The 27127-nt window shown below is 44.8% G+C and overlaps 3 protein-coding genes across 4 annotated transcripts in view; 2 read left to right on the top strand and 1 right to left on the bottom strand.

The window, feature by feature from the left end:
* The window catches only part of CELSR2 (cadherin EGF LAG seven-pass G-type receptor 2), a 139329-nt gene extending 132538 nt beyond the window's left edge, over window positions 1–6791 (top strand). The window contains exons 33-35 of the mRNA XM_029574255.1: window positions 1061–1294; window positions 3380–3626; window positions 4817–6791. Of these exons, the coding sequence (XP_029430115.1) occupies window positions 1061–1294; window positions 3380–3626; window positions 4817–4838 (503 nt within the window). The 3' untranslated portion in view covers window positions 4839–6791. The remainder of the gene's footprint in view (window positions 1–1060; window positions 1295–3379; window positions 3627–4816) is intronic.
* A 4401-nt stretch (window positions 6792–11192) lies between these two features.
* On the bottom strand, window positions 11193–22361 carry LOC115074300 (proline/serine-rich coiled-coil protein 1-like). 2 transcript variants are annotated; one of them, XM_029573622.1, is made up of 7 exons: window positions 22208–22361; window positions 20886–20945; window positions 19363–19420; window positions 18071–18671; window positions 16653–16803; window positions 15326–15550; window positions 11193–14227 (listed from the first exon to the last, which is right to left on the bottom strand). In XM_029573622.1, exons 1-7 carry the CDS (start codon window positions 22269–22271, stop codon window positions 14133–14135), a joined length of 1254 nt encoding a protein of 417 aa, XP_029429482.1. In that variant the 5' UTR covers window positions 22272–22361; the 3' UTR covers window positions 11193–14132. The 2 variants fall into 2 exon arrangements, with proteins under 2 accessions (XP_029429482.1, XP_029429483.1); XM_029573623.1 differs by lacking the exon at window positions 20886–20945 and having other exon boundaries at window positions 22208–22346.
* Window positions 22362–22492: 131 nt separating this feature from the next.
* Window positions 22493–26134, top strand: PPIL1 (peptidylprolyl isomerase like 1). Its single transcript, XM_029573624.1, has 4 exons — window positions 22493–22633; window positions 23774–23928; window positions 24350–24418; window positions 25584–26134. Exons 1-4 carry the CDS (start codon window positions 22578–22580, stop codon window positions 25802–25804), a joined length of 501 nt encoding a protein of 166 aa, XP_029429484.1. The 5' UTR covers window positions 22493–22577; the 3' UTR covers window positions 25805–26134.
* Window positions 26135–27127: the final 993 nt, after the last annotated feature.

Here is a 27127-nt window from a genome sequence, read left to right on the forward strand (position 1 = left end):
AATTGGCCCGCCGTGGGAAATTTTGTTTCCTGCGGTTCGGACTGATATTTTTTTTTTCGCATATCCCGAACTGAAAAAAATCCCCACCCCACTCAGAATAATTAATTAATTACAACCCCCACCCTCCCGACCCCCCAAAAAAGAGTACCGAAAGTCCCTGGTGGTCCAGCGGGGGTCCCATTAAAAAATGGTGCAGGCCATCCATTGCTCCTACCATGTGACAGGGGCCGACCAATGGCATCGATAGTCCCTGTCACATAGTAAGGGCAAAGGGCCATTGGTGCCATTTTGATTAGTGGCAGCCGACTGCCTGAGAGTGGGAGATCGCTCCCAGGACCCCGCTGGACCATTAGGGACTTTCGGTAAGCCTTGGAGGGGGGGGGGGGGGGGTTTGCAATAAATAAAATTTGAAGGGTTGGGCTGGGTTTTTGGTTTTTTTTTATGGTTTTTTTTTTAATGGTTTTTTTAAACAATAAGAAAAAGGCATGAAATTTCGTGGGTTTTCCTATCGTTTCGGCGACAAAATAGGAAATATCGTCTATATTTCCTATTTCGTCGCAAACAAATGCACATCCCTAGTACTAATGCCATTCTGCTCCTAATCCTCAGACTTGGTGAGCTGTACGTAAGCTGGAGAGAAGCCAGGCTCTGAGGAAATCGAAAAACCAGACAAAATATTCAGAACTGCCACGCGGTTGCAGAGTCCATGGGTCCATTTACCTGTGGGCGTTCCACCAGTTTTCAAAGGGAAAAGATGCACGAACTTTCTCTTTGAAAATGTTCCCAGGGGAGGGAAATAAAGTGCATAGACAGGCAAAGTTTCCCGCCTCAAACCTCCATCCCCTGTGTTTAACAGTATATGCATTGTTGGTCCCAGCCCGTACTTTTATCTGAGAAAGGGATGGATATTTCTCTGATAGCCAATCTCCCTACTTATTCCAATGTGGTTGCCTGTGGAAATTTTCAGGAGTCAGAACAAAGGGAGAAGAGAGATAGGCGGAGAATTTCTAACAAGACTCACTTGCCCTTATTTTTTTCGACCCCCACCTCCTACCCCAAGTGGATAACCTTTCTGCGCAGACAAAACCGTACTGGCCAGGGGAATTTGTGACCACGGCCAGTGAGAGCGAGGGGCATATAGGCTCTGAGAGACTGAAGGTTGAGACCGTAGCCAGCATTGAGCTGCCCAAGGACAATCTCGATCACCCGGAGAAGGCCGCAGAAAATGGAGACATGCATTATAAAGAAAACACGACAGCGGTGCTGCCTAACCCTGTTGCCCAGCCCCAGAAAGGTAAGAGGTCAGCGCATGACAGAGGACTATGCCTCTGGGGTCAGAATGGGCAGTAGCCATTAGCCAGCACCATATTCCTGCAGACACAATGGGAGGTGTAGTCGCTTACTACATAAGATAACGGCATGCAATTGTTGTGGGGACGAGGGGAGGAAGTAGCCAGCTCTGCCTGCTGAAATGTGCATGCACTAACACTGTGAGGCAGTAAGAGGCATGGCGGAAATCACCCATCAGCTTGTTTTACAAACTGGTTTGCAAATCTGAAGCGTGTTGCTTCATTAGACTGCTTGCATGATGGGGGCGGGCATCAAACTCATTTCATGCAATTAACACATGCCAAGGCACTAAACAGAGGAAAGCTGGCCTTGGTCTTATCCAACAACTGCGCTGAAATTTGTCAGAAATGTACCCTGAAAGACTCCAAAGTTTGGATTTTAAAAATAAACCTTTGGGCTTTTGATTTATTTATTTGATTGATATTCCACTTTTCAGCATTTCAAAGTGGATTACATTCAGATACTGATTGGGGGTATCCCCCGTCCCCTGAGGACTAACAGTCTAAGGGCCATATTTAGTCTTTTCCTCCATTGTGTGTCTATGAGAAAAATCCTTACTGAATCAAGTACTAAGTTTGAACCTGAGGCAATGGAGGGTAAAAGTGGCTTGAGATCCCAGAACCTGTGATTGATGTGATAGCCCAAACCGGAGTGTGCTTTAAAGGATTTCAGTGCACACTGCATTGTGTTAGTGCATATCTAAAGTGGCTTTGCTTTCTTTACAGGAATGGCTTGGGCAGCTCATACTCCAAGTACGGTGTAGATAATACTAAGCCCAGGAGCTCTGGACTAATGGCTGTAAACTTACTTATATTGGGACAGTCTCCCAGATGTTTCTTCAGAGTTTGTGTTTTTTAAAAAAACCGCGACAAAGTCCCATAAAGTCTCCTGCTGTTGTACAGAAAATGTTAACTGGTGTTTTGACTTCTGGACCTGACCAACAGCTATTTATTCATTCCTTGAGTTAGGGGAAGCTACAGCCTTCTGTTTAGGGGACTTAAAAAAAAAAAAAATTGGTTCAAAGGTCAGATCATCCTTTTGTCCTATGGAGTGGTCTGAAGAGGTTTGCAGGCATCTAAGGCTACCATTGCATGATGGCTTAAGGAGGTTATTGGGTCGGCCTACATATCCAAGCGTTGTCCGGTTCCTGAGGGGTTATGTGCTTATTCGACACACTCCCAGGCTGCTTCTTGGGCAGAGACTCAGCTAGTTTCTCCGCAGGAGATATGCAAGTTAGCGACTTGGAAGTTGCTGCATACTTTTGCAAGACACAATTGTCTGGATGTGGGAGATAAGAAAATTGGTTCTTACCTGATAATTTTCGTTCCTGTAGTACCAACAGATCAGTCCAGACTCCTGGGTTTATTCCTCCCTGCCAGCAGATAGAGACAGCCTCGCTGACACTGCTTGAAAACCCTGGGAGATACGGGTTCTTGAACCTTTGGCGAGAGTGTTTTGCGAGAAGGACTCTCCAGGTCCCACCCAGAGTAGGGAGCTTAGGTACATCCCAGGAGTCTTGACTGATCTGGGTACGTACAGGGAAAGGAAAATTGGTTCTTATCTGCTAATTTTCATTCCTGTAGTACCACAGATCAGTCCAGAACCTGTCTGATCTTTGGAGGGAGAGAGTCATCTGCTCAGTCTATTTTCTGGTTTTCTATAATGCAGATTGTTTCAAATGAAGTTAGTTTTTTGATGAATTTTATCTTAAGCTTTGATACAGTTCAACACTGAGGAGCTGCAGGTGGCACACGAGGCTAGGTAGCAGTGTCAGTAAAACTTTCTCTGTCTCCATCTGCTGGTAGGGAGGCAAAACCCAGGAGTCTGGACTGATCTGGGTAGGTACAGGGAAATAAATAATACTTTAATTTTAGGAATATTACGTCAGTGCATGAAAGTGTTTAGTTAATAGTGACCCAGGGTGGGGTAAGGACTTTGCCGTCCACCGACAGATGCTTTTACCATTGTGATGTTAGACACACCTTGGCTTCCACACCTGTGAGAGTGATGCTGTTGTCTTCCTCGGCAGGGATCCTGAAGAAGAAAAGAGGTCTGTCCACTATCACAGAGAAGAACAGTATCAACCGAATCCACAACGAGCTATCCGGCCACAGGCCGGGGGTAGCCTCTTCCTGGGACTCTCTGGCAATTGACGGGAGCCGGGGTGGCAGCGATCCAAAATCCAGACTGACACTGCAGGAGCAGCTGAATGGAGTGACTCCAGTACCCATGAGCATCAAGGCCGGGACGGTGGATGAGGATTCCTCGGGCTCAGAGTGAGTACAGCAATACTGCCCCTGGCCTCATGGCCAGCTCTGGTTTTAAGGCCCAGGCCAGTAGCAGGTGAAGTTCATTGCCATCTAGTGCTAGACTCAGTCCAGCTCCCAGCAGACAGAGTTGGTGGCGTTAACAAAGAGGGCCTAGACCGACAGATGTGGAATCAGATTCTCCTGCTCTAGAAATGTGGCAGATTTCTGTCACTGACTCTAAATTCATTAAGGAAACAAGAAGAAAAAGTTTGGAGCTGGCACGGAAGACCCAGTAGGGTTGCTGTGGTATTCAGACATGTCTTGTGTTAATGTGCCTGAATCTAAGGGCCAATGGTTCCTTGTGAGTTTGGATTCATGAGGAGACTTCCCTATAGGCAGCACCCAGCAGAACCAGACAATGTGAGGTTAGGCGAGAGCCAATGAAAAGGAAAGAACACGAGAGAAATTTATTTTACAAAAAGTAAAAAACTTGTTTTATCTTAATTTCGTATCTGATTTTTCAGATAGCCATTGACATTCCAGGTTGGCATGCTCCCTATGCTGTGGGCAGCCCCTGGCTTTGTTTATGAAGAGACATATTTAGAGAAGAGATTCACTCTAGTTGGTTTCCCATGGAGTGATACCATGCTTGCTTTTCTCTGGCCTACGGTGTGGGACAGTAGTAGCACTCCTGGGCAGACTCTGGAGCCATAGCCAGAGCTAGGTTTAGAAACCTAGTCCAACCTTTAGTAAGACAGCCCTCTCCTGTGGGTCATCAGGCATGGCAGGTTTTCAAAATTTGACAATCATGAGGGCCCCCAGCAAAGAATAATGTTAGACTGTCAGGGATAGGGTTGTCCAGATTCAGAGCAGTTTCAGCTCGGTTCTAAGAGCAGGCATCGATTCAGCTGGTGCCAGTACCCCACCTCTATATTCTAAAGTCTTTAAACCTGCTTTATCTCACACTGCTATCTAACCTGTTTCTTTACTTCTCTTTTATGTCTTTTGGTTTATCTTCAAATTTCCAGATTTCTGTTCTTTAATTTTCTCCATTAACATGGTGACCTGTCTGTGTCTGCACTGCTTCTCTCCCTCAGACATACCTGTTGCAAAAGCAGCAATGCCTAGTCCTCAGCCCTACCTGCTACATAGCTTCATCGCCATGCATGGAATTTGTTATCACCCCTCCCCATTTCTCGTTTTCCATCACTAAATAGGAGCGACGAGACGTCAATATGAGATACTTGCGCCACCCTGTCCATAGGAAGCTCAAGATCACTGGAGAGATGGTGAGGTCGTCACTTCCTTTCTGCTTATCTCTGGCTGTTGCCGCCCACTGGGCCCTTCCTTTGATGCTGGGGTGACAAAGAGATGGGTTCAGCTTGAACTCGCCAAGGTGGGAAATGCATCAGTGGAGCGAGGAAGGGGTTTCGCTACAATGCCAATGCCACGCTCTCTCGGCTGAGAAGCAACTGTGTTTAGTGCCAAATGGGAACGGTCCCGCCAGCCATACCTCGTGGATGTTGGTGGCAGGAGACCGCTGGAGCTAAATGGATGCACTTTGGGTCCTCTCTTGTGCACAAGGACCTGCAAATTGCAACATGTACTCATGCTGCCTGTTCCTTCAACTGCAAAAAAAAAATAAAGATTTTTATATATATCTATATATATATATATATATATCATGAAACCTGCAGGGAATACCACTGACTTTTTTAAATTAAAGATTAAAATTGCTATAATATTTTTTCTTTCCTGAAAATAGGACCAGAGGTATTTAATGGCCTGCAGCACAATGTGAAAGAGACACAGTACTGAAGAGTATGGTGTCTGTGCTCTGTCAGGGGGAGAAAAGCCTTCGTGCCTGAGGAGCTTTCTCTCTCTCTCTAGGGTGGAAATGAGAGGAGCTGATGCTAGAGGGGGGAAGGAGGTCCCATGCTGATCCTTATGTCTGCATGGGAGCATTCTCTTATAAAAGGTGGGGCGAGACTGAGAGCCCAAACGGACAGACTATAAGCCTAGCCAGAAACCCAGGAGGGCACGCGAGAACCCTTGCAGATATTCGAGGGGTCCATGCTCTCCGTGGTGGGATGGGAAGCAAGCATGAACTTACTTCCTAGAGACCCAGCACTAGTGCTGTGCATTCTGTTTATGCAGTGCTGGAGAGTGGGAGGAGAGATTACAGCTTGTGCTTTCAGTATGTGAATACAGGGCCAATCAGTCTCTCTGCTGCTGGGTACTGCATTCAACACTTTCTTCTGCAGCTAGGGGTTGCACGGTAGCAATGGCTCCCCTGTTCTTCACATAAAGAAAGGGTTGCTCCCATTCCATGTTTCATTCTATAAAATACTACACTAATAGTGTTCTAAAATCCTTGCTTGGATGGTTTCAGCCTACCATTACTTGCCTAAAAGATCCCAGGGCCAGGTGCAGGAAGTTGTCTCCCTTTCTGAGGTCAGATAGAAGGTAGGGTAAGTGCTGCACTGCAGGGCACAGAAATCAGGCAGGTCCCCCTGCCATGAACAAAATTGAGTGGAGGCAAGGAAAAGCCAACACACTTTCTCCTTGAGCAAATCGGGTGAACTTTTAGTCTGAGCCGTTGCCGACTGGGGCAAGCAGCTGTCCTCGAGGGGGACCAAGGAGATGCTCTCTCCCCTTGCCCCAAAGGGGCAAAAGAAGCCTGCAGGAGGAAAGAGAGAAGACCCACCTCGCAGCCCTGGAGCAAGGAAAGGGGGAATATCCGCACCCAGCCCCCTAGCGCCATCCCTTCACTGCAGAGGGTCGCCGGGGCAGCCAGCGCAGTGGAAAAGCAGCCTTCAACCTCAAAAGCCTTCATTTTTTTCTACATAAGAAAGGTCTCCGGCTTTGATGCTGCACTGAACAAAGGACGTTAATGCACGGACTTCCAGAGGCGCTTTTGCTATTTGTCATGGAGGCCGTTTGGGGGGGGGAAGAACAGGTTAAGGTGTTGTACTTTTTACTTTGATGTCATCTGAACGATGTCTTATTTAAACACAAAACTACTGACACCAGCTCTTTTCTGGGTGTAGATATTGTATAGTAGGCAACAGTGGAATTTTTGCATTCAGGTGGTTTATTAAACATTTAAAAAAATGACAGAAGGTGCCATGTTTTAACCCCTTGTGAATGGAGCCTGTTTGAAATTTCTTATTTTTAGGGCAGAGGCCCAAAGCAAACTGGATTCTGGACAGTGATAGCTTGGACTGGGCCAACAAGAAAATTATGGAAAGAGCTTGAGCCCATCTCCACCATCCTCGTGGAAATCTAATATTGGATTTCATTGCAGGCTCCATTTGTTTGTCATAAAGTCATTCATGAGAACAATCAACTTAGGGAAGCTTACATGGAAGTGGTGATGTATTAATGAACATTCCTGCAAGTGATATCACCCTTGAGTTTTTGCCTTGGCCAACGGTGCCGTGCCTGTGGTAAGATTCCATAAAAACAGCTGCCAACTTTAATCTGTTTAGGGCACACTTCGATCTTCCACTGTCATGGATCTTGTATTTAATGTAGATTGCACCACTCTTGCTCGTGGAGATAATTCAGCTCAACCTTAGCGGGAAGCAGAAGCACCATTAGAAAACACTGATGGAGAGAACAGTCATCCCCTTAGCAAACATAGTCTGCTGTTGCTTTTGCTCCATAGTAAGCATCACTCCCTTATCAGCTTCAGCCAGTGCAAGGTCAAGCACATCCCTACCAACCTGCTGCAAATATTTTTGTAAAAATGCACCAAATTGCCTTGGTCCCACCACAGGCCTCTGGTTGTGGTAAGGCCTGCAGTAGAGTAGGGGTCGAATGGGAATGGGACAGAACTTGATGAAATTTTGCATAATACAACCAGTCAGCTGTATTATGCAAGCTCTGCATTTGTTAAACATACAAGTGAAACCCGAAGAACTCGTATATTACAATTTACAGATCACTTTCCATTATAGAAGCTTAGGGCCAGTTTCTCTTTTAATGGTGCTCAGGGAACTGCATGCACAGATAGGGGGGGGTCATCTTCAAAAGCAGTTGCATGTGCAACATGCAATTTTAAGCACATAAATAGGCTTTTTGAAAATTGCAAAGGTTATACATGTAAAAGTACACATAGAACCAAATCTGCATGAACCTTTTCACAGCCGGCAAAGGGGCATTCCCAGGAGTACTTTCCAAAGCACACACACAGATGCTTGCATGCAAAGGGCCATGCACATACAGATAGGAGGCGGCCTGCTAATTTCCAAAACATACTTACACGTGGTCTTCAGCACCATGCACACAGTTATAAAATCAGGCTCATGCTGGAAGTGTAATGCACGCCAACGGGTTGAATTAGCCCACATTTGCAAGTTTCTCATCTAGCCCTAGCCTCCCAGACAATCACGCTCCACTGCAAACCTGTCTCCCACAGATTCTATAGGTCCCCACGCCCAGGCCTTTGCTCGACTCATCCAGAAGCTGAACCTGTGGGCTTCACTGCTAGAGGGACTGTCCTAGCTGCAGACCATTGCTGCCTCCCAGCATCGTGTCTCCAAGTTCTAGGACTGGCACTCCGCTGGCTAACTTCAATCACAGATACAAGTTTCCTATTTTAGATGCCTTAAAGCAAAACCATTGCCCCCTTGCCTTACATATAGACAATGAAATTATCAGACTGTGGGAAAATCGAGATCTCATTCTGATGCTGATAAATTTCCATAGACTGGCTTTCAGATACTCACGTTCAGTATAAGTGTATAATTTCAGCTTGCGGTGGAGATAAGTCATAGCGCCCTCTAATCTCTGAGTTTACTCCAGGATAAACAGGTCGGTTAAGGAATCTAGACTGAAACATTTATTTGGTTGCTGGTTCAAAAACAGGAGGAGGAACCAAGTTCTACTAAGTCTGCCTCAATTCAAGCATTGCCAGGATCACCAAATCCAGTGACTGGCAATAACAGAATTTCATTGAAACAGCAGGCAATGTCACTGTACCAGAAATTAAGCTATTTCACAATGAACAGGTTTGCCCAACAGATAGTGGACTGGAAGACCTATGCAAATGCCAACACTGGTACTTGGACAGGATCCAGCACCCACTCCCTTCTCTCTTTGAGTATGTCTCAGTCAGAGTCCATGAGCAGTTATCCAACACCCCACTCTCATGGCAAGGAGACTGAAGGAGAAACTTCTTGTAAGATACCAAACAAACCACACACCTACAGCCCAAAATCCCTCAAACCTGGCTTCCTGAAGCTCCATGTTGCCAAAGTTATGAACTCAGAATAGGCATCCACACAGGGGTTAAAAATGGATTTCTGAGGGAGGGAGGGTTTGTTTTTTTTACTGTTAACTTGACTTTTCGTAAGATGCTGGACTTTAACTTGCTACTAACTTGTACAGTTTAATGATGTAAATATTGTATCCTTCCTCCCACTGAATTGATTAAACCTAGTTCTGGGAAAGTGATGCTTTATTTATTGCTGGTGAGCTCACAGTTAGCATGTAGTGTTTGTTATTTAAAAAAAAAAAAAAAAAGATACTCCTGCAGGCTTTCAATTGAAAGTCTACTGCAAGTGGTACTCTGCTTTTTTTTTCTTCTTAACTTCCTTAGCTAAAAAAAAAAGGCAAGTCTCGCTTATCCCTGCACTGATCAAGACGGCACGCAGAGCTCATGTAGGTGTATTGTTTTTTATTGGACTAGCATCAGAATTATCCAAAGATGAGCACGTACACGAGTTCTGATGCAAAGATCAGACCTGGACTGGTATGCTCTCCAAAGCTCACATACATCCTTACCGCTAGCTAATTTTTACATTTTCTGCTAAAAGCAGTGCAAGCTTGCAAAGAATGCTGATGGACAAGAAGAAAGGAAACAACCAGGAGCTATATGAACAGTCCATGACACCAAATTTATGCCTTCGGTATAGAAGCTTGCATCTGGATATGACAGTTCAGTATGTTAATGTCTGGGTAATAAGTACATTATAGAGCTTCTAATTTTCAAAAGCCCACATAGGACTAGGGTACAAACTAGCCACGGACTTTAGCCTGAATTTGCAAAGCCGACATATGCCCACGAGTCCACTATGAAAGTTAGCATGTGGATATGCATTTGCACTTACTCAAATGTACACGTATAGATTTATTCACATGCTTTCCAACATTGAAAGAATGAATGTAAATGGTTTGCCTACCCCTACCTGCTAATTTTCATTCCTGTAGTATCATATATCAGTCCAGACTCATGGGTTTTGCCTCCCTTCCAGCAGATGGAGACAGAGAAAGTTTCACTGCCACTGGCATAGAACCTGGTGTGCTCCCTGCACTGCCTCGCTATTGACCTGTACCCAAGCCAAGATAGCACTGAACCTAAACAAACCCATCTGTTAAGAGCTGGAAAGGCACTGACTCCACCGTGGCCTTTACAAATCCAGCAAAGGTCAGATCCTCTGATGGGGATCTATGCCTCTCCTCTGGCAGAGAGGGTTCGGAGGGTAAGTCCTCAGACTCTTCTGTAGAGGAAACTGATGCTTCTCCCTCCCAAGGATCGTAAGGGGCATCCTCCTCCCTCAGAATACCCAGAGACACATGAGGCAGAGCTCCACCGGAGTCTTAAGCCAAGACCCCGAAGGCCTCTGGAGCATTGGTGGAACCGTGGTAGTCACCTAAGGCACTGGGGGCGCATCTGCACCGGTGGGGGAATTTAGCATTTCCAACAGCATCGGGCCCGAATGCCCTGGAAGACTAGCACTGGCCGAGCTGTCATGCACGGTCTAGGCACCATCGACCCCGATAGACCTTCCTCACCTGAGGAACCACTCACCAGAATTGGCACCGGTGAAGGCAGCGGCGATGCATCCTTCGCTATCGAAGGGACTCGGGGCTGGCTGCGTCGGAAAGAGACCAAGCAGCAGGTGCAGCCGCTCCAACAGAGGAGCAAGCAACAATGGAGTTGGCTCCTGTGGTGGTCCTGGTGGAACTGGAGGCTTGATGCCCTGCGATGCCCGGCCCACTGCCAGCTGCACATGTCTCTCCAACTCCTCTTCAAAGGCTGCCAAGGACAGGATGGCTTGAGGAGGTGGCGGTGGCAGCAGAATCGGATCATCCCCAGACCCTGGGAGAACTCTTTTCTCCTAAAACCTAACTTTTACTTTTTTTTTTTTTAACTAATTCTCTGACTACAGGTTTTGCACTGCCACCACCTGCTGGAGACAGAGAAATACCTAGGAACTGCAGGTGGCACACTGCTTTATAAGCCAGTGTCAGCGAAACTTTGTCTCCATCTGCTGGAAGTGAGGCAAAACGCGGTAGTCTGGACTGGTCTGGGTACGTCCAGGGAATGCCTCTTTCTAGTGTACATAAAAACCCACAAAATCATTCTGTATCAACCCCCCCAGTCAATTACTCCTTTTAGTTCCAAATGTTACATTTTTTACCTGTAGGAATGCAGCCAGTAAATAGAGTCACTCGCACCCTCTCCTGGGCCCCAGCAGGAGATTGCTATACCATCCATTACCCTTTGGTAAACCCTAAAGTGTAGTAGGGGTGAGACTAATCTCTGAAAATGAGGAGTGTGAAGGAGACAGCCAGACAAAAACACACAAACAAACACTACATTTATTAAAGTATAAAAATTAAGTAGACCTGAAGAACTCATACACTACAGATTACATTTCCATTATAAACGCTTAGTGCAGTTTTTTCTTTTGTTGTTTTTTTTTTTTACAATGCTTGGAGAAATGTACGCATAGATTGGACACTTGGGGAAAGATACAAAAAGGGGTTAAGAACAGCATTCAGCCCCCAGCCCCAAACCATCCCTCTTCTCCGCAAACCTCTCTCTATTCATATTTAACTTTCCTAAGGAAGCTCAAGAGTTTGCAGGCAGAAAGCTCCACTCTTTCAGGTCCAACATAAGATGTAGCCTCCCTTTTGAAAGTATTTTAATTTAATTGAATTATCAATGTTTATGAAAGATGGGGAAATGGACAGTATGCAGGGCTGAAGCTGTGACTGCTCATGATTTACAAACTTGTGCTAATTCAGCCCCTTAATTGCCTCGCTTGCTGCTTGGCAACTGAAGCACAAGCAGGGCTGGAAATAGATTTAGAAAACTTAAGATACTAATAAGCATTTTTTTAGGAGCCAGGGACATTCTTTCCTTACATTTTTTCTCACTTCACAATTTTGTTTTTATTTTTAGTTATTGTTTATTTTTAGTTTAGTTTTGTTTTATATGTTTTACTTTCCTAAGTTTTAGGAATCCACGTGACCTGGCTCCTGGGATTTTTCCAGTCCTGATCATAAAGGCCATCTTCAAAAATGTTTCTTACAATACAAAACAAGAAGGTTTGGTTAAGTATTAGGTACTTGACAGCTCAAGGAAATAAAAAGAAATGAACTTAAATAAAATGTAATGTCATAAAATTAGTAGTGGTCAGAAAGACTAAATTTTGGAAACTCAGTCTAATACGTCCATGGCTTGTATTAATATGAATGTCTAAGGGACCTTCACTAAGAAATATCTAAAATCATTAGGATTTTTTTCAGTGTTAGGGATACAGCAACAAATTATTACAAAGATACATACAGCAATACAAATATATATTTACACTGCAAAAAAAAAAAAATAGCAATTTATTAAGAGGCTTAAAGAAATAACATGCCACCAACCATCGTGTACTGGCCTTTCTAGTAGCGTCCTCCTCTTTAGCTGTCCAATATAAACTGAAATCCACGTCTGCACTGGACGCACGCTGGTGTATATTACTTGGTGCTGCCGGAGACTGACCAGCTTCCTCTTGAAAGGTATTTCCACCCTGCACTCACTAGAGTCTGCACTCAACCAGTTTAAGTAAGCCACAGACTCGGGACCATGTTTATAAAGCACCCACAGTGGGCTGCAGCAGTGCGCACAAAAACTTTACAGTATCTGTAAAGTCAATAATGTCCAAGCACAAAAATCACAGACATGAGGCCTTGGGTTCCTGGGCGGCGTGAGACGTCCCCGACAACCTGGAGCCAGTGGCCGGGCTGTCATTTGTGACACCCACCGACATGGCTGCATACAAGACCAAGTAGTCTGCAGGACCGCCCCCTTAGGAGGTCTACATGTTTATTTAACAAGCTTTTAGGCCCATTAGCTGCCATAGGAGTTTTGGTACAATTTGTTACAAAGTAGCATAATTGGTGGAGAAGGCGAGGGGCGGCTTCACCTGCACCTTTAGAATCCGTCCTAAGAATTTTCTCTTCCACGTTTATCCCCCCCTTTTACAACCCCACCAGCACAGAGAGCGAGCTACAGCGCACGCTGCCTGTCAGGATCAGGTAGGACTGCACTCCAAAGCTCAAAGATGAGATGCAGGAGCTCTGACTTCTTCCGCTGCTGCCCCTATGAGCAGAAGCCAGGTCTAGGAAGCAAAACCAGGCGCTGCACACGGCCATATTACTCTGCACCTGACAAAATGCTAAAATCTATACAAAAAAAATGTAAAATTTGCAATACACAGCGATAGGTGTTCATGAAGGTTGGAACTAAATGTTTCCCCCGGTTAAGAAAATTCAAACAGCGATATTTTAGTAAAATCAAATAACCCCTAGACATCAGCAAATTCTCAAAGTGACAAAATAGGGTGGCACTCCATGATTCGAGGGAAAGCTGCTTTTATTTTATTTTTTTTTAGAATTAGGATGTGCAGCTCAGCTTCAATACATTTCCTGGGAGAAAATCAAATTATCTTCCAGCAACTTCTTGAGCTGGATTCAGTTCAGTTCTCGGACAACTCCATAATGCTCGTTCTGACTAGGTTGGATCAGAGCCTTGCCTGATACAGAGCTCTGCTTTCCATTCTCCTGCAAGGGCTGAAATCACAAAGAAGCGACATCTTCTGGGGGAAGGGCAGGCTGCGACCTGCTAGAGAGGACTGCTGGGGGCCCTTATTAAGTGCACAAAGACAAGAGTGAAAGCCGGCAGAGTGAGAACAACAAGAAAAGTGTGCAGCCCTTCAGATCTCCGAATACCTCCCTGCCATTACAAGTCATTTACCCTATCAAACCAATAAAACCTAAAACATGCAGACTGAGCAGAGTTTGAAAAAAACCCAACTATAGGTCCTATAGTCTGTGGCTAATTAGTTGCGTGAATGGCAAGTGATGGTAGGCAAACACTTGTCCTTTAATATAGCCAAAAGGTAACACCAATACTAAATATATGAGAATTATAGCAAAAATAGTGTTAGTAGAGTTTCCAGGCCCCCCCCCCTGCCCCTCTACTTTTGCTTATTTAAAGAAAAATGGCCTTGGATTGGATTATTGCTCCGGGTACTTTCTGTACTCACACAAACACCTGGCACTGGTCTATTCCAGGGACTTTAAAGTTCACCTTTATGGCAACGTTCACTGCTTCCTGGAGTGCCAGCACCACCCTCTGAGGGAAAGGCAGACTGACTGAGATAAAAGCAACCTTCAAAGGTGGGTCCATTTCCTGTTCGTTCTCCAGTGGGACTGGAAGCAAAGGCAGTTACCCAGGCCAGAAGGGATTCACCTCCGAGTGCTAGGTAAGGTCACCTTCTTGGGAGGCACCAGTCTGCTCTGGTTTGCGGCAGCAGAAGAGAGGGAACGTTTAAGTAAAGAGCCTGGGGAAGAGGAGAAAACCAGAATGAAGTGCACATGAACTGAACTCAGACAGCTAGAGAAATCTGCAGCATTTTCTTCTCCTGTGTTACAGGGACAAAATCTAAACATCCCCACCAGCTTGAGTGCAGAAGTAGCCCAGTGGTTAGAGAAGCAGGAAAGGCAGGGTTCAGATCCTGCAGACGCTGCGAGGGCAAGCCACTTCCCCCTCCAGTTTCTGAATAAAGTCCTAGGCATGCCATGGTTCTCCCATTGTACTGTACTGTACTGGTCGGCTAACTCATTCATTACAGTACAGGAGCTACAAGTCTGTTTCCTGCCTGGGGTTCAAGTGTATAACAGATATGAACTGCAGGCTTGAAGAAAGGGATCTTACTTGCAAAAAAAATAAAAAAAAAAAAGGTCTTTTTTTAAAATCTGGTTTAACTATCTGTGAAAAGGCCATGAAGGGACCCATCCTCCGTTCATAAGCTGAGGCTTAAGCCAAAGAAGAAATCCCTAGTATAAGAGTGCTCAGCAGAGTGTGCCTCACTGGATCTCACCCTGCGGGAGAAGCACCGGCTCACGCAGTGGAGAATTCTGGGCATTCCTTGCACATCGGATGAGCAATGGCCAGCACCTTAAAACATTACACCGTAAACAAGTGTTAGGGTTTCCCAGCTCCAGGGAGCACGTGGTGACTAGAACCTGAGTCTGGCACATCACCATGCATCCAAGGGTCCCATAGCCAGAGCAGTCAGTCTAGTCTATGGCCTGAAATCCCGCTGCTGTGCCTTGTGACCTTGGGCAAGTCACGTCCCTCTCCAGTACCTGAAGGGGTATCATTTAGATTGTGGGCCCTCTGGAGACAGGGAAATACCTCCAGTACCTGAAGGGCCTGAAAAAAGTGGAAATATTCACTCAACCATTGAGTAGCATAGAGTTCATCTTAGGGACAGGGTGAGACCCGATTCTAAAACTCCACGGGGGAGCCAAGTAGGCCCGAATTTATTTTGGGTAAAGAACACGGCGGAGTCTTTAGAAGCAGCTTCTAGCATCAAAACAAAAAGCCCATCACTTAACAGCCGGGAAGAGGTCTCTTATTGCTACGATTTCCTTACCTTTTTGTCCTGCTTGTACCTGAGCCAGTGAGTTGTATCCTGAAGCGGGCAGCTTTCTTGTGCCCAGGTATGCAGAGGACCGAGGCAGAGATGAGAGCACGGGCAGCCTGCTCTGGGGACCAAGCATTCCTGCAGGTTTTATTCGGGGCCGGTTAGTGGAAGCACTGCTGGTAGTTTTGGAGCCAGACGTGTGAAGTGGGTCATCTACTAACGTTTTTAAATGACCTGATAACAAAAATGAATATCGCGTGAAACCTTTAAAGCTGACTGGGCATTTGTGTAATACAGGGCTTCTGTGGCTTTCCCTTTATAACAAAGCTCCTCTTACCATGGGCATTATAGAGTAGCTCGAGATGCAACAGAATAGACCCAATGAAGTATTCTAAGGTCCTAGTCTGTCAGGACTGATAATCAGAATACAAAATAATAAGGGCCCAAGTGGGTGCAACTTCACTAGACCACATGGCAGTAAATCAGTAATCTGAGAGCAAAGGCAAGGCAAGCAGAATCATTAATTAGGGAAAATCATTCAGGACTGGAAAGAAATATTCACCCTCTCTTTGTTTCAGTGCCAGAATTGATGCCCTTACAGCACCTTAGAACCCAGACGCCACGCTTTGTCTTAAGGCACTTGAAAGGAGCTGCCTCAGCCGTACGCTACCTATCCCATGGTACAGCTTCTGTGCTAATAGTTTAGGAAGCTCTCCAGTTCCTAAGCTTAGTCTTCATTCAAATTTGAAACAATAAGTTGGGCCAGACCTACGACTTGGTTGCAGCGCTGTGCCTGCCTCAAAATCAGAGGGGATGGCTGAGGCACTGAGCGAGCAAAGCCCTTCTTCCTTCCTGTGCCCTGTCACCATCACACTCTTCTCACCTTGGGCCTTTCCATTCAAATTCCATCAGAGAACCATTAAGTACATCCTCCCCCCCCCCCCCAAGCCAAATAATGCAGCAGTTGCCAGGTTTGCAGGATGCAGTCTTAGGGAGGGTATGCGCATACCTCTTTCACCAGGAATTCTCAAAGTCCCTTTTACGGGCAGAGTCAAGTCCCTTAGTACCAGCATACCTGCTTCTAGCAGTGCAGAGGTAGCGTGGGGAAATTTGCAAGGAAAATTCAAGACCTATCCCTGCGCCCTCCCCATTCACTGTGACTGGGTGTAAAAGTCTGCACGTGCCCAGCAAGGCTATTTTAAAGAGCCACTTCTGCAAATATATAAGCAGCTTTGAAGATCACCCCTTCCAGTGTTCCCCTCCTGCCCAGCCTTGCCCCCTTCGTGCTCTATCAGCATTTCATTTTTTCCTCTCCTTCAAACACGCGAGCTGTTACCTGGAATAGCCTTGACTGGCTCCGCTTTGCTTTGCGATGGACGGGAAGCCTGCCGGGGAGAGGGGGAAGCTGGAGAGAGCCGGGAGGCTACTTGTGTTCTTGCCACCACTGCAGGTGAGGTGCGCCTGCTGGGAGAATCCCGAAAACCTGCCTAGATCATTAAATATAAGGCAGTTACTTGTTTCTATAAATAAATAAATATATATATATATATTAAAAAAGATCAGGTCTGAAAGTAACCTGCTCGATTCACAAAGACCTCACAGGATATTGGTTGGTTTGGTAATTTTGCTTTACAATATCCATGTAGAAGACTATAACAGACACAAAAAGCAGAAAAACATCTTGCCTTGATATAATGAAGGCAAGAAAGCACCATTTAAAAGAAATGAAATAACAGGTCAATAGATGACTATCACAGCCCCTGTGGTCTGATCACTGTATGTACAGCTAAGAAGGTCTGAAAACAGAGGTCAATCTTGAAAGCCTTTTCAAGTTATGGGCACAGAAACCAGACTTTCAATATTGCCCCACCACCTACCAGATACATTTATAAATTTTGTGCCACCAAATTTGGTTTTTTCGCTCAAGATAAAAGGTGCCCAAGAGCGGGACTAAAACTTTAGCCGATGAGCGCACATATTAAGCGCTCTGGCTAAAGTTACACAAACAGTTCTGGTGGGAAAAATCACAGCCTTAGCTATCTCTCAGGCAAAAGACGCACACAAGTCTTGCTGAATATCCAGGAAAACCGATGGGTGTAACTTCTCCCGGGTATATTTGCTGCTTGCCGACTCTCTGAATATTGACCTCTTAATTACAGAGTCTCCACCCTTTCTAGACTCAACATAATCTGAGCAAAAGCATTCCTGGCCATGGGAAGTATCATTAAATAGCTGAGAACACACACAGCCAAGGAAACTACAGCCTAAATGCCAGCAGTCTGACCAGTTATCCCCTGCCTACACTGCTCCGGTCATCACCTTCCTGCACTAAAGGAGATTTCCCTGCTGACTAGTATAAATAAGAGTGACCGTCTGTAGATTGCCCCGTATCCTTTCAGCCAAAGTGTCTGCCACCTGTAGGCCATCTCTCCGTTAGTCCTGAGAGCATATCAAAGCTCAATCTAATAATGCCCATAGACCAAGGGCGCTATTGCTATTAGAAAATCAAAGGTTACATTGATATCAATGGAGTTTTTAAATTAATTTTAAACCATCAGATCAACAGCAAGATCCAAGTAGTCTTGCACTGTTAGGCAATGCCGCTGAATCCCTGACATAAACCCCCATTTTTCTAATATTTTCATTGAATATCTGTTCAGAAGAAAGCTTACGATGTCATTAGATCATATCTGAATGACGGTATACAAAACTCATAAAATACATAAGTAACCCAGAATTTCTCTTTTTACTCACAGGCAGGGATTTTGCAGACATTGAGTCAGGTGTCCTGCTTGGGGTGGATTTCTTTGGAGGTCTTTTTCTGGAAAGCGAGGTGCCGCTGCCTGTTTTCGGACTGGGCCCGGGCCGAGCAGGGGAACTCCGAGCACACAGTGGAGGTGGCGGGGTGTTTTCATCCATAGGAATGGCTGGCGGGGAAGCCAAAGGTGACTGAATTCCCAGATCAATAGTAGGTAGCAGTGCTTTGATAGGACTGTCCTTGATCACGTAGGTCTCTCTTCTGGGACTTCGCAGGCTCTTGGAACTCTCTGTTTCCTCGTGCAATAACTGGACCTTCACTTTTGGGGTCCTCTCCCTCTTTGGCCACTCACCCACCTGGAGCTGGTTGGCATTTTCCCTCTCCTGTAGGGCACACCTCTCCAGTTGAGTGGCCACCTGATTGGCCTCTTTCATTAGTTCTTCCAGGTTCTCGGCACTGAGGGGGCCCCAGTTGAAGGCGAGATCATTGCTGCTCTCCTTGTTTTCGCCATTTTGGATGTTTGTATCGATTCTCTGGGCTACGCACCTTTCTACGTGCTGGACGGGGCCAACAAGGACTTCCTCATCCTCATCTCGGCTAAATACCAAAAAGAAAATATCTCTCACTGGAAAGCATTTGTAGTTAAGTGCTGGGTCTGAACTTTGGTCATACAATTTAATTTTTACATAAAAACCCCCCAAAAGGGCTGGTTCCATGGTAATGCTGCGCACTCCCATGTGAAAGATCCCAGAGTCAGGTCTTGCTGGGGATACCTGCAGAGATAGGGGGAGGGAATCATGCTCATCGCTCAAGGGTGACACCTAGTGCTCAGATTCAGGGCTCATGATGGCAGGGTTTTGGAAGTAACCCTAATGCAGAGCCCCAGACTGAAAGACTATCACTGTAATGCCAGACTAGGTACATTGAGAGGAGACGGTTATAAAACAGGGGAAAAATCCCCCAAGACTTAAAGTATATGGTACCAGATCTCAGTCCTGGTACCAAAGAGGCAGGAGAAAAGTGCCAGATAACTACAAATAATAGGATTTTTTAACTTTATAATAGGAGCGTGAAAGTCTAATTATATATCTAACTGCATTCTCTACAGAATCTTCAGTTCTGGATCCACCTGTCTAAACGCTAAGAAAAAGTAGATTTCTGGAGTACCAAGTCTATACTGGGGCAAAAAGAATCCCTCTGGAATACATTTTAATCCCGTACCATGAACATATATATAGCCACATCACTAAACATAATTCAGGGAGTGCCATATGATCCCTATCCTTACCTGTCAAGAGGAGAATAAATACTAAAGTCAAGTTTCTCTTCGGTAATAAAAATAATATCTGAAACAAAAAAAAAAAGGTTAGAAAATGAGTCTTGGGGGTGTTCAGCCAAAAAGATCATTGGGTCAGCCAGACTCAAGCTCCACAGGCGGTTTCCTGCCTTGCAGCTAAAATGTCTAGAAGTTCATTTCTAGATCATATTCCAAACTGTACTTTAAGATTTACTATGGATTCTCCATCAAAGTATGACAGAAAGTACTGAGATTTGCTGCCTCCCCCAGCCTTGGGAGCACATCCCCTGTGCACTATGCCAATGGTTCCCAAACGCAGCCATTCATAATATCATACAAGATACAAGAAAATGCAAATTCATCACAAACTAAGCAGATTCTAAATCTTTATTACAATGGAGGGTTTATTTATTTATTTTTTGGTGGTGGTGGGGAGAGGGGATACAGTAGTTCCTCCTTTTTCTTCCAGCTCAGTCAGAACCAGCGCTGGGATTCTGGTGCCATGAGCCTTTATTCACAACTATCTGGAGATTTTGCCCCTATTTCACTAGACCCTCCCCCCTCTCACTGCTCCTAGTCTGGTCGTGAGGCCAGGAACCAAGCATCAGGTTCTCCTTCTGGAACCCTGTATCATGAGCTCTAGATCTGGCCATTAGGTGTCACCCTTAATGATATCCATGACTCCCCCCACACCCAAACAATGAAGTTGCTTTCACAGCTTTAATCGTGAGTAATCTTTTGCCCCAACATTTAAAATAACTGTTTGCCTGTCCTGCTTGGCACTTTTTGCTGTTCTTGGCTGACTGACCCCTGTGGTACTGTATTTTGCAAATCTAATACACTAGTAAAGCAAAGTAGAAAATATACAGAAAACACAGAAAACTAGCAGTCAGAAAAAGAATCATCAATAATATTAAATGCCTTACAAGCAATTAAAAAAAAAAATACATAGCACAAACTGGTGATCGGGCTCATCATGAAGGCATATGCTGAGATACTGGGTGTACATTCTCCTTAGCAATCATCTTACAGATCCCACTGCAAAGAGATAGTGATCATAGAAGTAAATGTGGTCTTTTTAATCCGTGAACCTTGCCTCAAGTTTCAAAGCAAATGTATGTGCCTACTTATGCTTTGAAATTTGCCACTGGTTAAGGTGGAAACCTGCCTTCTGTGTGGGTAGAATTTTGCAAGTATCTCTCCTCCCCTCTCCCACCTAAACTCACCCATGGGAATGCCTCCTCTAAATGGAGCTAAGGGCCAGCAGCACATGGACATTTTGCTGCACTTGGGGAGGGAAATTTCTGGACAGCGATTTATGTGGCTTAAATTGTTTTTTTAGCCTCGTAAATGTCTAATCACATAGCCAAATTCCCCAGATATATGTACTGTGCATCAGGTTTTGACCCTTCTGAATTATTAGCAAGGGCAATACATTTCAAAATGCCAGCCAATATTCTGCAAATTTTCCAGGAACATGACCACTCTGTCCAGATCCACATTTTATTTCTTACCTTCACTTATCCCTTCCATTCTTCCAAGGTCAAAATCCATACAGGTCAGCGCAGTTGCAACTTAAAGAGAAATCAAGTAGGATTTATGCTAAGAAGAGATACTACCTCAAAAGTTTTGAAGAATATCAAAATAGACCAAAAAGTGAGAGGCAACCCAACCAGAATGAGACTACAGAAATAAGATAAAAGTGAATGGTAATAAACAATACAAAGCCAATTAAATTATCAAATGTGTTTAGAATAAAGGCTCTTATAACATCTGGGGCATTATGCCAAAGAATACCGTATACTTCAGATGGCTCCTCAGCAGGCCAGTGAACAAGAAAGTTACCAGATATTTAGTGCAATACAGCCGGATAAGCATTTTGCTGAAATTTTCTGCGTCACTTTAGGACAAGGATTTTATCCAAGCATTTGGTATTATATTGTAGATTTCTTTGATTTATATTCCGCTTTTCAGCACTTCAAAGAGAATTACATTCAGGTACTGAAGGTATGTCTCTATCCCCAGAGAGGATAATTTAATTAGTTACTGTATTGTCCATTACATTTTTCTTGTTTTTGTAGATGAAAAAGTAGTTTTGAATTAACTGAAAGAAAATAAACAAAGGAATCTCTAATAAGTCACTATTGCGATTAAAGGCATCAATTCTCTACCATTTTGGAAGGAACTTTTCTCTGCATTGCAGAATTGTAGTTAAATAGATCAGAAGGATCTTGGCTTCTCCTCTCTTTAAACCCCCTCAAACCCAGATGGCATGCATAAACATCCCAGCAGAGGATCTGCGCTCTATCCCGGAAAGGTGGATGCGGTTATTGTGTTGGCCAGTGACCCAAAGAGTCAGCAGACTCAAGCCTATTTGTGCTACTGCCCCAGTGAATGGTCTGTCCCAAATCTTGCTTTCTTTCAAGGTACGTAATAGCCGCAGAATTTTCTGGTACAAGAGCTCAAGGATCAATTAGTTTAGTTCTGATTAACCGCAATATCAATAAAGCATGCCAAAGCGGTTTAGCAGGAAAATAAAAGGAATCACTGGTACTTCTCAAGTTCAGGCTAGCAAAGGGGTACTGGATAGCAGGCCCAGATCGGCAGCTTTAAACGTACTCTGGTTGCCTCCAACTGGTAAGTTGCCCAATATTCAAAGACAAAGGAACTCTGCGATTTACTAATGCCAAGTTTTTTCCCATATGCACAGAATGGGGGGAGGGGAAGGAGGAGACGGGGGGAATGTTGTAATAAATTAGGCCTATAACTTGGGGGAAAGAGTGGGGAGAGCATCAGAGGCGCGTGAAACGCATAAGCCGAGAGGACCACACTTTACCTCCGATTACTTGCCCCTCATCATCACCGCCGCCAGCCTCATCCTTAGAGATAAAGGCCCCCATCCATTCAGAGCCCCACCTCTAGTCCCTACAGAGCCACCAGTCCTAGCAAGACACATTCAAACTCTCCCTCCTCAACGGTCGTGCCCTGACGTCACAGAACCAAATCTGCCTCCCGATTGGTCCAGCGGCTTGACATGCGTTTCAAGCCTCTCTCTGGCTGAGGTTTGGCAGCCTCTAGCTAGCGTAAGTGTCGCAGGTTGGGTCATCGGCCTGGAGCGAGGCTTGGAACGCGAAGGCGGAGCTTGAAAGGATTTCGATGTGTGTGCGCGCGCGTAAGAGGGAGTCTGAGAAAGGTATTGGGCGGTCATGGCCGGTGTGCCACCAGACTCTTGGCAACCACCAAGCGTGCTGCTGGAAAGCAGGTAAGTGTGGCCGCGGTCTCGTCAGATTCAGTTCTTGGTCGTTCTTCACTGACCTTACCGTTATAAAGCTTTATTTGTTCTAGCTTCTCTCTGGGGACCTCATGTACCAAGGCTATTTTTTTTCCAATGATTCCAGGGTTCTTGTCCACTTGTAAGTTGGGTGCCCCTGATTAAAGCAGGACTATAAGCAACTTTTATATATTTGCACCAAAAACTCATGCTCCGCTATTTGTGCTGCTTTGCAGTGTCACCCTCACCCCATCTGCACTTGTTTAACCCGCGCCCTCTTCTCTTTGTTTTTTCTTTGCACTTCTTCCATTTCCCTTCCTCTGGCCTTCACCCCCCCCCCCCCCCCCCCCAATAAAAAAAACAAAGCAAAAACTAGATGGCAATTCTTGTTACATGAAACTGGGTGGTAGGGAGTTGCCTCGGGGTGCCGCAGTAGTAGCTCTTCGCTTTCTATGGCAGAGGACTATCCTTGGCTGGCAACAGAAGCAGCTGTTCCATGCCTGCGACAGGAGGCTGCTGCCTTGATGGCTTACCTCTGTCATCTGGCAAATAGGGGCTGCTGAACCCATAGCTCTTCCTGCTAAAGTTGCTAGGGCTGCATGCCAGCTTGGGAGTAGTATTCTAAAGGCTAGACCACAAGTCCATGTAAGCAATGGACCAGGACTGGGTCGGCCTGACTAGCTAGCATATGACTCAACCAGTGAAGCTGAGCACACATGGGCTGAAAGTCAAAACCATTTTGGAGAGACGGGTCTCCTGTTTATACAGGAGACGACCTCACTTGAGATCAGCCAGTCTAAAACCTTTCTCCAGCCAATGCTTCATTTATAAAATGTTTTTGTTGTGTTCATTGTGTATGAGAAATCATGGTGGCCCTGCCTAAAGAGCTCAACATCTAAATGATTGGAGGCCTTTATATAGATATTTTTAACACTTTTATGCCTGTGCATTCAAGTGAACTAACATGCAAGCTACACTATTTTAGCTGTATTTTGTGCTGGAAGTTGTTAGAATTTGTATCTTTTGGTTTTACAGATTTGAGTGCCATATTGCCAACTCCTAAAGAGTGTTTTTTTTCTGGTAGATAAATGTGCAAATTAAGTTTTAAGTTTGGTCATTTTTCATTTCTAGCATGGGGAATGTTGTGGTGGAGCTGTATTGGAAGCATGCCCCCAAGACTTGCAAGAACTTTGCAGAACTGGCCCGAAGAGGGTATTACAATGGCACCAAATTCCATAGGATAATCAAAGACTTCATGATCCAGGGAGGTGATCCGACTGGAACAGGTAAAGAGCCAGCCTGTAAATGCCAGTATAAGTAATCATATAGATAGTTTTAGTCTTTAGCACTAAAAAAAATATTTTATTGGTAGTTTGCTTATTGATCCAGCATAAGCATTTTACTGAAAGAAGCTGGTCTGGAAGTTAGAACATATAATGGGGAATCTTTGTGTTTCTGTCAAGATTGTGTGGCTAACTCTTTGACCCTGGTTGTGTCACTACTTTGTACTCATTCTATCCATGTGGTTAGGCAATGAAATTGTGTGTTTTTTTTTCTTAACTTTAGAGGTGACTATGCAGTGCTGAGCATAGATATTTTCTGTAAGAGCCTGCTTGGTTTATAGGTCCCTACTGCAGTAAAATTACTTTTCAGTTTATAGTGCTTTACACATTCATTTGCTCTTATTCTTTTTTTGGGACCTGACAGGTCGAGGTGGTGCATCCATCTTTGGTAAACAGTTTGAAGATGAACTTCATCCAGAGTTAAAATGTACAGGTAGGTAGAATGCAGTTTTGTGGATGTTTTAAGATTTCCAAGTGTTCGGTGAGCCTGGGTTGACTGGACACTCAGCATCTTGTAGCTCATAGCAGGATGTCCTGCCTGTGCAAGTATGTGAGATCCCAAAGAGAAACAGAGTATTTACTGTTGTAGCAGTCATCCTCTTACCAGCACAAAGTACTAAAGGGTTCAGCCTCAAAAGCTTTTCTTTGTAAGCTCAAGACAGTAGCTTACCAGTCACTTCCCAGGTAGTAAAGAGGAAAAGTCATATTTCACTTTTAAGGTGACACCTAGTGGCCACCTAAATAATGGGAGTGGAGCAGCTCTCAAGATTAGCATCTTTGACTTGGCCACAAGAAATCAGTGAAGTATACTTGGCCTTATGTGAACCGTGGTGGAAGGATAAAGAGACTCCATCTATCATGGCTCCCTGCCCTGAGCTGCACAGAAGGGGGTGGGCATAAGGAGAGAGACTTTCTGACAAATCATCCCTCTGAAAGAGTACCTCCTAGAAGGACCTGACAAGATAGTTGGTGGGGGGAGGAGGAGACTGATAGTGCCTTTGCTTAATCTTGCACCCATCATAGGAAAAATAAACTAGACGAGTTGGCCCAGCCCAGCTCGGTATCAATACTGTGTACTGTCATGTAGGAGATCAATATTTGATTCCTTTGCCGCCCTCCTGCTTAAACTAGCAAGGGGCTAAGGGTGCTGCAGAGGCAGTGTTTACAGATGCTGAGGATCTAAAGAGGGACGTGAACTCCAGTTATTGCATAGTGGCAACACCTATTGGACAGACTCAGAATGCAGGGCTGCCAGAAGGATCTGGTCCAGGGCTTCTAGTTGAGGATTATTTCTACAGTGGTGGGGGTGGGGTGGGGCGGGTGTTTAAAAAAGGGTAGAAACCCTGAGTAGTTGTGAATGAAAGCTCATGGTGCCATTTCCTATTGAGCTGGAAGCCAAAAGGGGCAGGAGAAAACAGACAAGTGAAGAAAAGCAAGAGGAAAAGAAGTGATTTATTCTTCAGAGAGGTGACCAAATATGTAAGGATACAGAGGTGAATAGAAGCTTACACTTTAGATTCTGGCCACTTTACTTTCAGGAAGATGAAATGAAGCTGTCAACCGTGACCTTTCCCCTATTCTGCATGTGTCCTTTCTAGGTGCAGGAATCCTTGCCATGGCCAATGCTGGACCTGACACAAACGGCAGTCAGTTCTTCATCACTCTAGCACCTACTCAGTGGCTTGATGGAAAACACACCATATTTGGCCGTGTGAGCCAAGGCATGAGTGTGGTCAACAGGATTGGCATGGTAGAGACCAATTCCCAAGACCGGCCAACAGATGATGTGAAGATCCTCAAGGCTTACCCCTCAGGTTAACAGATCAGGAGGAGGGAAGTTTCTCTGCTGCTTGGATTCCGTTCTGGCGGTTTCAGGGCTACCCCCAGTCTTCCTCTGCTATTGGCCAGCCCCACTTTGTATGAAAGTCTCTCAGTAACACAAGGTGACTGTGATCTTTGTATTTTGATGATTGATGGGAGAATTCTCTTTGTGATTAAAAACACAGGCTGCTTTACTGGGTCAGACTGAGGGTCCATCAAGCCCAGCATTCTTTTTCCAACAGTGGTCAAATCAAGTTGCAAATACACAAACATTAAAGAGATCCCATGTTACTAATGCCAGTAATTTGTTTTTAAACCCAGCTACTCTTAACTTCCCTAACCACATCCTCGGGCAGTGAATTCCAGAGCTTAACTGTGTGAGTGAATACATTTTTTTTCCCCAATTTGTTTTAAATATGCTACTTGCTAACTTAATGGAGTGCTTCGTAGTCCCTGTATTATCCAAAAGAGTAACTGATTCACATATACCTGTTCTAGTCCTCATGATTTATAGATTTCTATCATAACCCCCCTCAGCCATCTGTTTTCCAAACTGAACAGCCCTTAGGGTCTTGTGTATGTTGGGAGTAGCCTGTTGCCTAGCACTTGTGTAGTCTGTCGGTGATGTAGCCAAAGTTGAGTTTCAATGTAATTTCCTTAAAGCACAGTAAAGAGAATTGAGTATGTCTAAAAATACCCAGCAAGTTCACACCACTCCTGTCTTATGTAGGAAAAACTGTGTGCATCTGGTTACAGAAGGCTGACAAACTTAATCTAGGCTCTCTCATAGTATCCTTAAACCAAGTGTAATCTGTTTAATGCACTCCTCCCTTGTATCTTTCAATATGTAAATCACAACAGAAATGCTTTTGATAGACATTCAGTTTTTTATATCAGCTTTCAGCAATCATCTATTCATTTTCACTTAGCTATTCAGACAAGGTAAAGAGGGAAGAAGTAGCCTATGCTTTTGTGTTCCTTTTCCTTTTATTAAAGTGTTTGGTTGGGTTCAGGGACCCTAGAGGAGCTTATGGGTACCAAATTGCCCCTCTAAGCATTATTAACCTTTCTTACTTCATCTGTAGTAGCCTGCTTCTCCTTTTTCTTCCTGATGAGTCTCTAAGAAAACTTAGAATACTGGAAATATACATCCAAAGGGTGTTCTTTAGTTCCTGTGACCTTGCTGTAAAGGCTGGCAGTGTCCTCTCCCTCTGCTTCTTGTCCTGTGTGTGGTGCAACCGCCTCTTCTGAGCTGGTAATGTTGCTGTGTCTGACTCCAGTCTTCCCAGCTCTGATTGAACTCAGCTGCTCTTCTTTGCCA

The sequence above is a fragment of the Rhinatrema bivittatum genome, chromosome 12 (assembly GCF_901001135.1).
Source record: "Rhinatrema bivittatum chromosome 12, aRhiBiv1.1, whole genome shotgun sequence".
Lineage (NCBI taxonomy): Eukaryota > Metazoa > Chordata > Amphibia > Gymnophiona > Rhinatrematidae > Rhinatrema > Rhinatrema bivittatum.

Excerpts from the sequence above, each read along its gene's own strand:
- LOC115074300 (XM_029573622.1), bottom strand. The coding sequence starts at position 22,271 with ATGGGGGCCTTTATCTCTAAGGATGAGGCTGGCGGCGGTGATGATGAG. Across the intron at positions 15,551-16,652 it reads GCCAGTCAAGGCTATTCCAG|GTCATTTAAAAACGTTAGTA; the intron begins GTAACAGCTCGC and ends TTTTGTTATCAG. Across the intron at positions 14,228-15,325 it reads GGTACAAGCAGGACAAAAAG|GCTCTTTACTTAAACGTTCC; the intron begins GTAAGGAAATCG and ends CCTCTTCCCCAG.
- PPIL1 (XM_029573624.1), top strand. The coding sequence starts at position 22,578 with ATGGCCGGTGTGCCACCAGACTCTTGGCAACCACCAAGCGTGCTGCTG. Across the intron at positions 23,929-24,349 it reads AGGTGATCCGACTGGAACAG|GTCGAGGTGGTGCATCCATC; the intron begins GTAAAGAGCCAG and ends GGGACCTGACAG. Across the intron at positions 24,419-25,583 it reads TCCAGAGTTAAAATGTACAG|GTGCAGGAATCCTTGCCATG; the intron begins GTAGGTAGAATG and ends TGTCCTTTCTAG.